Raw genomic sequence first — 8,926 nt, forward strand, 5'->3', positions numbered from 1 at the left:
GGATTTAATCTGACATTGGTTTGGTATTCATTTTGTTACTCAATCTCTTTTGACTGATTATTTATTACAATCTACGCCATTGGGTGGTTATTCTAGAAAAATAAGATCATGTATGCACATTACATGACTTGCGTGTGTTTGCGTGATTTGGAAACAAAAGGAATCAGTGTTGCTTTAGACAAAAGGATGAAACGACGACTGTTTGATAAAGTTCAACCAAGGCTACACTACAAGATCTCATTTTACATTAAAAATCGATGATACTCAAAAATAGACTCTAACAAATATATGTCGTATACCATCCTTTGCCGAAAATAAATTAAATTTTTACAGTAAAAAAAACACAAAATAGTTTGACAAGAAATAGTCATGTCATGTCATGATTGATATTGGTATATGCAATAGGGGGCATATCACATGAGAATAACTTTTATACATGAGAATGATACGAATAAATTATAGCCATTAGATTAAAAGCAATGGCTGAAATTAAAACACAATTAAGTGAGCCATGTCATGATTGATATTGGTATATGCAATAGTAGGTATAAAATTATCAAAATTTTAGGGAGGGAAGGTAATCTCCACACTTTATTTGAAATATTGTTTTTTGATGGAGGGAAACAGAAAGCCTATGATAAATATATCATTGATTTTAGAACTTAAACTTCTAAAAAGATAAATGATTTAGAGAAATTTTCAATCCCCTCCAAAACTCTTTGAAGTCTTCTTCTCCCAATTTATTTTTTAAAGTTTTCCCAAATTTAGAGTGTTTAGTCGCTTAAAGAGAAATAAACCCATACAAGGTGGATGGCTATTCTATGTCGTTATTCCCTTTTCTACTACTCCCATTCTCCTCAGTTTTTTCATCTCTTTCACTTCTAGAAAATTGCTTTAGTGCCCCCGATTGCTCAACCTATCAAAACGTATCTTTCGATAGAATTTGTTTTGCTTACAGAACCTATCGAACGCTAGCTTACAATTGGTGTTTTCCTAAATTTTGAGCAATGCAGAAGGCCTATGAAACAATTTTGTCACTTCCACCACCAAAATAAAGTCTGGTTGACCCGCAACAAGATTTTTCAGCACAATTAAATTCTCCTACCCCAACTTGGGAGCTGACCATCAACAATAGCCGTTCTAGTGGAATAATACATGCAAAATTGAGTTCATTGGAACGACTATCGTTGATGGTCAATATCAACCATTCCCTTTTGACATAAAAAACACTGATTGATTCCTCTTTGTTTAGTCTTTTATGTATGATTTACACTCTTTTAACTCCATTCATCATAACCTTTTTGTGTACCCAATAAAGGAGGAATGAAAACAGAGCAATTTGTCTAATGGTAGGTCATGCTTGACATATAATTGAGATTGTATTTCTCACTCTTTCAACTTTCTTGAAGCATTTTGTTCAAAATTTCACTTCAACACCCATATGTGCTGAAAACACAGAAGTCCTGAGCTAAATAAACTTGTTAAACAAAACAAAATGGCATATACAAATCGATTTTCTACACCCAATAGAAATCATAAGGATCTCGATATCTCGAAATTTCGCAAAAGTAACATTTCTACGCTACAGGAATAGGAGTCTAATTCCAATGATGCAACTGTGAAGAAATCCCAAATTGCATGCAAACTCACCTTTTCAATTTGAAAAAGCATATATTTAACAGAAAAAGTTGTCTTCCATATAACAAATAAACAAATGCATCAATAATCAAACTTAGCTTATATCAACAACAACTAAAAAAAACTTGGCAAAGTAAATACAATTTGACCTTCTCTAGATATAACTCAAGTAAGATTACTTTTTTGTATCAAAGGATCAAACTGTCAGCAACTCCTGAAAGAAAGGGAGAAGTTACTTGTCAAACCCTTAATATACATATGTACAAAAATCACTAGAAATAAATTTGGGAAAAACTAGAAGTGATGAGGACTATAATACAATTATGAATAATTTAATTTTGCTAGGTGTAATTAATAAATATATAACCAACCATAACTTCTTGTTTGTTGATATCCATCCACAAAAGGATATAAATCTTCGTGAGTGAATAGACAAATTGTTAAGAAAACAAGCTTCTAAATTTTACGAATTGACAAATACTTTCCTGAAATTGTTACGTGTTAGTAAAAAAGTCCCTCCATTAAATTTTGCGACATGGCACGTTAAATAAACATATAGCATTTCATGTGGATCCCACATCAATGTCACATCACTAGACTAAATTGCATATGAAATTTTTGATGTAAAAATTATATTGGAAGCCTTGGAGTTGACATTAAATGCATGAATTTGATATGCCACATAAAATTGTGGTGATGTGGCATTGATTTGGGATCCATGTGGAAGACCGCACAATGCTCATTTAACGTGTGACGTCATTAACCCCTAACCGCAACAGGTAAGGAAGGACCTTTTTGACTGATGCATTACAATTTCATGAATGTATCAGCTAATTCTTCAAAATTCAAAGACTGGTTTTACCGATGCTCACAATTTCGAGGACAAATCTGCCTATTCACTCAAATCTCCATCAAGTCAAAGGCACCAAAGTTAATCTAAATGTGTAAATGAATCGAGAGGCAGTCCTTTTAGCCACTATACCATGTTCAAATGAAACATCATTTGTTGACTTTTACATAGCTAATTTCCAGAACATAATGCATAGAAAGTGACAAATGTAGAACTTCAAACAAAACATAGAAGTAGTTATTAGATTTAGAACCGTATTGGACCCAATTTCAGTGAACTTCTCCCCCCAAAAAACTAAAAGAATCTTGGAACAATGACATTTTTAAATAATAGCTTTTTGAATTAGTTGAAATTAGTTTCTATTTCACAATTTATTTGAGAGGCTCACTCATTTAACTTCTGTATAAACACAATGAGCTTAATAAAACATTTTGTTGAAAGAGACAAAAGCTATTAATTCATTTTAACTGAGAAACTCCAATAAGTAAATAGTTAATTCAAACCAGGCCATAGAAAAATAGTTTTGTGAATAGAGTCCATGTTTGAGCATCTAATTAATCTACAATCTGTCATAAGCTAACAGATAAACATATCAAGTGGAAATATATAATACCTTTTCTTTCTGTTTGTAGAGGGCATCAACCTTCTTTATATAATCATCAGTCAGCTTCTACAAAACAACAAAATAGAAAAAAAATTATGTTATTATTAATTTTAAATAATAACCATTGACCAATAATGAAATACAACAACAAATTATCCTCACGGAAAATTCACACTGATGACTAGGTAGCAAAAAAAATGAGCTGATCACTGCAGTATAATATAAACAACAAATTGTATAGCGTTGTTTATTGCAACTTGACGTTGGATTTGTGCTTGTCCCATTTTACAGTATATTGTCCCATTCACCAATAAAAACAAAAGGGAGATGGCAGCAGAAGTTTAAATACACTAATACATCGTAACCTACATGAGTGTATCAAGTTACCTGCAAATCGCTAGACAAATCTTTTACATTATCTTCTGAGAGCTTCTTATCCTGTGAGAAAATTCCAACAGTGATTAATGAAAGGTATTACGGAAGACAAGGAATAAATTACTGAAGGGAGTTAAGAAAGAAAGGTAAACAATGAAGGATTTAAACCTTTTCAAGTTTTTCATAAGCTTTCAAAGCATCTCTTCTTATGTTCCTCAAAGCCACCTATAAAAGAAGTGAACATGCCAAAGCAGTCCAAAGAAAGTTACAAACAACTTCAATTTAGCCAAAACATTTATTCTAGAAGCATATTATGGCATGTAAAGCTATATGATTTACATTGAGAAAGAAAGAAAGAAGTAAGAAAAACTCTTTACATCAATTAGATCGTTCAATTATTACAATGATTTAAATTTTAGTCTTCATTTACAATTCAAGATTCAACATAGTTTCTAACTGTTAAAGTTGTAGCAAAGAAATAAGTTCCAAGGAGAGCAAAACCCTCAAATTGGCAATAAACAAGAGCCAGTTCATTATGACAAAACATAAGTGTAATTTATTTTGTATACACACCTTCCCTTCTTCAACTTGTTTAGACACTATCTTTGTTAGTTCCTGGAAAGGAGAAACAAAAAATAAGTTATAGCTGAAGTTATTCAAATGACATCACAATATCCACATATTCGTTTAGACATTCAAAAGATTCCACATAATTCATGTATAACTAACCATTTAAATGACATGGTTTCATAAAAAGGTAAATTGATACCAAAACAATTCTGTTGGAATTTGACCTGGAATACCTTGAAACTTTCCCCCCTTTCTCATTGATTGTTTTTGTTGATTGTGACTATAGCTATAATTTATTCCTTTTCTATATTCTTTTAAGTTTCCATAGAAAGTTCAGCGGATACCGATTTTGCTCCTAACCTTGAGGGGTTTGTTCCTATTGTCTTTCTTGTATAAATAGTTGTATAGATACCTACCTTGCTTTTCTCCATCCGACACTGTTCCAGTCTAAGGTTTCAGCAGCTGCAAGCACTTGTCCATTACCAGTACTTGTCTTCACACTGCTATCAAAATTGTCTCTCCCTACCCATCTTAAAAACTGGAAACATGCCTCACCTCTGTGTGCCATTGCCAAAGCTTGGTTAGTGCGCTCACATGCAAGTTTTCAGTCGATTGTTAGGCACGTGAGGTGCACAGACCACTTTACTTTCATTACCAAATCTCATTGATACAAGGGTGGCAGAGAAAACTTTCACTGTTCTCATTGTAAACTAGACCGGAACACTTAAAAACATTGTCATTCCATGCATAGGTTTCCAAATAAAACTGCCAATGCAGTATAGTCTTTGGGGCTAGATATTGAACAGAAGACCAAGTCTAAGGCGATATCATCTATTCTCTACCAGTGAATACAGGGAATACCTTCAGCTTAAGGTAGCCCAATAAGGTTTTTCTTTGGTAACTGCAGCTCATCCTGAAACTTCTACTATTTGTCTCTCACTTTTAAATCCTAGTTGCCAGAGTTGGTTCCTCACCTTTCACACCTATAGAGCTCGCTTGTGATGATCAGTTGGTGTTGTATCTTCCTTCAAACCAAAGACTTAATGTATAGAAATTGACTGTCATTTCATTAGAGAAAAATATCCTTCCAGGCATCACCAAGACTTCTTTTGCGAGCTCCAAGGATCAGTTGTTCGACATCTTCAATAAACCCTTACAAGGAACTCAGATAGCTTATATATATGCTTCAACTTGAAGAGAAGTGTTGATTGTAATTATCATTTATTATTTCCTTTAATATTTTTAATATAGTTTTGATAGATAGTTTAATTGTTATTTGTTTTGCTACTAATCTTGAGGGATTTCAATTATATCTCCCTTTGTATATATCGTTGTTAAAATTCATTTGCAAAAAATATAACCATTTAAATTATTCAAGTGTGTCATAGAAGAGATGATGCTATGTCATTTCGATAATAATTAAATACAAAATTAAAACCAACCAGCAATATTACTTTGAATCAGTGAAAGTATGAATGTAATTCACAGAAAAGAAGAAAAGTCACAGGAAATCTCCAAAAATAATCTAGACACTGCAGCAACAATGGAAGTGGAAAATACCTTCCGTCTATCAGATGTCAACTGAGGGATACTTAACCGTATCACTTCTCCATCGTTATTGGGAGTCATACCAACATCAGAGTTAACTATAGCTTTCTCTATAGCCTTCAAGCTAAAAATCAATATTAGAAACCACGAGCTCACTCAGAATTATTCTTCACATGATATACCATATGCACACATTTAATCACAATCAAAATTATTTGTGTCTCGCATTGTTGAAGAATGTCTTATTTGGGACCGTACGGAATGATACAAATACTCTCAATCAATGACTAATATACACAACTCAACGGGGAGAGAGAGAGAGGAGAGAGAGAGAGAGAGAGAGAGAGAGAGAGAGAGAGAGAGAGAGAGAGCCGTACAAATCATAACGAGGATGCCACACATGAAAAAGAATAGAAGTATACAATAAGTTTAAATAAGAACATTTTGATTTTGCTTATCCATTTCATTCTTTCTGGTTTAACATGCATAAGTGCAAAACATACCTTGATTTGTCATATGGCGAGACCAAAAGTGAACTGGCATCAGGAGTGCTTATTTGAGCAATGGTCTTCAAGCTAACTGGAGATCCATAGTATTCCACCTATAATGTTATGAAACAGCTCATCTACAGGACCGATTCTCTAAAAAAAATAAAACTAAAAAGTGTGGTCACTTCAGCTCTGCACTTAGTTAAAATCTGATGATTACATCGATATTTCAGTTTCTACCATTGTGTAAGTATATGCGATTGAACCACAATAAAAGAAAAAGTTATCAATTTGGTAGAGCAGTTTGCAATGACAATTGAATGTCCCATAGGTGCATTTCCTTAGGTATTTTTGTGTTGTTCTTCACTTAAACTATTCATAACCACCCATGATTTCTTCAAATCCGTAATTTTCTCAGAATTTGTTATAATCACAAAAAATGAATTTTAAGTGAATAACAACGCGAAAAAACACCTAAGGAAATGCACCTAAGTTTTGTCCTATTATTGTTTACTAGTAACGGTAAAGAGCAATGGTATGATAACAATAGTGAAAAATACTAAACCAATCAACATTGTCAATTGTGGATTGCGGAAAATTGTGGTTTGTTCGAATTCCGCTACGCTATAGCCGCTATTTGACAACTGTTTGTATTACGTAGTATATCATAGAACAATAGCAATTTGTTTGAGTTTGCTACGCTATAACGCTACTATAGCTGCTATTTGACAACACTTTATACTAAAGAGTATATCAAGGAACAATAGCGATGGTTCGAATTCTGCTACGCTATAGTGCTACTATAGCCACTATTTAACAAACACTTAAACCAATCCAAATCAAGTGAAATGAAGTAAATGACAGAAGCAAAAGCTGATAATAAGATACAGAAGCCATGCAATGAAAAGTGATCATGAGTCATGACAGACAAGTAGCAATCAAAACACATAATTCCAATTGATCTAACTTTAGAACAACAAATCAAAACCATTACAATTTCTAGCAGAAACAGATTAAATAAAAAAGTATCAATGGAATTGCAAGCATACTATACCTCAATTTTGTCAAGCATGGACGGGGTTGCTCTCCCTGTTCTTATAGAACTGAAATTAGTCCTAACATTGTCAAGAGTTCTTTCCATCCTACTTTTCTGAAGACATATAGATTAAAAAAAACTCAGAACCCCACATTCATATATACATAAAAATGAAAACTTTATTGAAAGAGATACTTACAACATCATTCTCAATAGATGCTTTTTCAGCTTCAATTTCTTCAATAGTAGCAGCCCTCACAAATCCCTTTCTGGGTATTTTTCAAAAAACCAAATTATAATTAGAACCAATCAATGAAGTAGTTCAGAAAACATAAATTAATAGAGTGATAATTTTGGTACCTTGTATGCAATGTCAACAACCCTTTAGAAAGGGAGTGTCTGCTACTGCCAGAGAGCTTTAGAGTGACATAGGTTGAAGAGCGTTTGATGGTGAAAGAGGAGTGTGCAGAAAGAAGGGCTTTGGGAACAATTGGAAGGTTTTGAAAGATGGAACGGAGGGGTGTTGTTGGAGAGAAAGAGGTTGCCATGAGATGCTCTACGCCTTGTGTTCTTGTCTTTGTTGTGGATAACAATTAACACTATGTTTATGTGTAAGTTCATAAATTTCAATATTTTTTTTAGTAATAATAGGTCAAAGGTCAATTTTTATTTTAAACCATTTTTGTTATTTTTGTTTTGTTTTGTTATCATCATTAAAAGATTTAATTGTTAGTCTATAAATACTACTAGTACTTGACAAATTGAGTTTTTTTTTTTACATTCTATTTATTTTGTTATCATCAATAAGTATTAGTAATTTTTTATTTATTATAAATGTTGTTTTTTTTTTCTTTTATGACTCTTATTATTTATACTTGTAAAAAAAAAAACTCTTATTATTTTTATTGAGATGTTAATGCTTGCTTTCGTCACTGTAGGAAGTTGTTGGTAAGTAAATCGATTTTTGTGGTGGTCGGTTCATTCGGACATTGTAGACCTCTGATTAAGATTAACTAGAGGTTGTATCCATTTGTGTTGTTTTGAATATTTGTATCACTCGTTTGGTTTGACATGCATTTTTGTATTGATTCACTACGTTAGGTTTTATGTCCCCTGGTGTTTGCACATTTTCCCCTTTTTATAATAAATATATATATGAGCACTTAACAAAGAATTATAGTGTACAAGGAATGCCAACCTAACTCAGACGTCTTCTAAATAATAATCTTAATTTGCGTGCACCGTTCTAAAGTGACATAAATTTTAGAACAGATTTTTTTTAGAACAGATGGAATGCTATTTAAGAAACTTTTAAGATATATGCGATGAGAGAAGTAAATATAATTGTGTGAAAAATTTGAGCTTCTGTTTCTACAACAATGATTCTTAAAAATGAATGGCTTTCAAATTTATTCTTTTAGATATAAAAAACATTATTTTGTATGAATTTACCCATAAAGACGTGAAGAAAAAAATTTGTACTTTTACCCGTCTGAATGGATGTGGTTTTTAAGAAATCATAGGGATAAAATTCACTATCTCAAAATACTACTATGACAGGAGAAGTCATTGAAAAAATTTCTTTCATACCCCGTAAGATGTTCCACCCCTACAATTTAATGTTAACATACTTTAAACTTCCACCGATGGTTATATCAAAGTTAACGTGGATGATTCATCTTTTGGTAACCTAAGCAATGCAGGTTTTTGAGGCCTTTTGAGAAATAATAATGACATTTGGATTTATGGTTTTTTCGGTTCTCGTTGGAGCGTGTCCAATTTGTTTGTTAAACTACCAAAAATTTGGTGAGGCCTTT

At 32.6% G+C, this 8,926-nt stretch overlaps 1 protein-coding gene across 1 annotated transcript; it reads right to left on the reverse strand.

Moving 5' to 3' along the window:
- Nucleotides 1-1,634: 1,634 nt before the first annotated feature.
- Nucleotides 1,635-7,688, reverse strand: RRF (ribosome recycling factor, chloroplast precursor). Its single transcript, XM_085729357.1, has 10 exons — nt 7,470-7,688; nt 7,309-7,378; nt 7,128-7,223; nt 6,089-6,186; nt 5,598-5,709; nt 4,041-4,082; nt 3,636-3,692; nt 3,480-3,530; nt 3,102-3,158; nt 1,635-1,852 (listed from the first exon to the last, which is right to left on the reverse strand). The coding sequence occupies exons 1-10, from the start codon at nt 7,655-7,657 to the stop codon at nt 1,835-1,837; spliced, it is 789 nt and encodes a 262-aa protein (XP_085585483.1). The 5' UTR covers nt 7,658-7,688; the 3' UTR covers nt 1,635-1,834.
- Between the last annotated feature and the right edge of the window lie 1,238 nt (nt 7,689-8,926).

This window comes from Medicago sativa, chromosome 1, assembly GCF_051527215.1.
Source record: "Medicago sativa cultivar Bolivia chromosome 1, Bolivia_mono, whole genome shotgun sequence".
In the NCBI taxonomy this organism is placed as follows: domain Eukaryota; kingdom Viridiplantae; phylum Streptophyta; class Magnoliopsida; order Fabales; family Fabaceae; genus Medicago; species Medicago sativa.

Bases quoted from the DNA above. Each gene is read 5' to 3' on its own strand.
- RRF (XM_085729357.1), bottom strand. From the start codon at position 7,657: ATGGCAACCTCTTTCTCTCCAACAACACCCCTCCGTTCCATCTTTCAA. The intron at 7,379-7,469 runs GTACCAAAATTA...AAAAATACCCAG, and splicing joins TTGTTGACATTGCATACAAG to AAAGGGATTTGTGAGGGCTG. The intron at 6,187-7,127 runs GTATAGTATGCT...ATAACATTATAG, and splicing joins CCATGCTTGACAAAATTGAG to GTGGAATACTATGGATCTCC.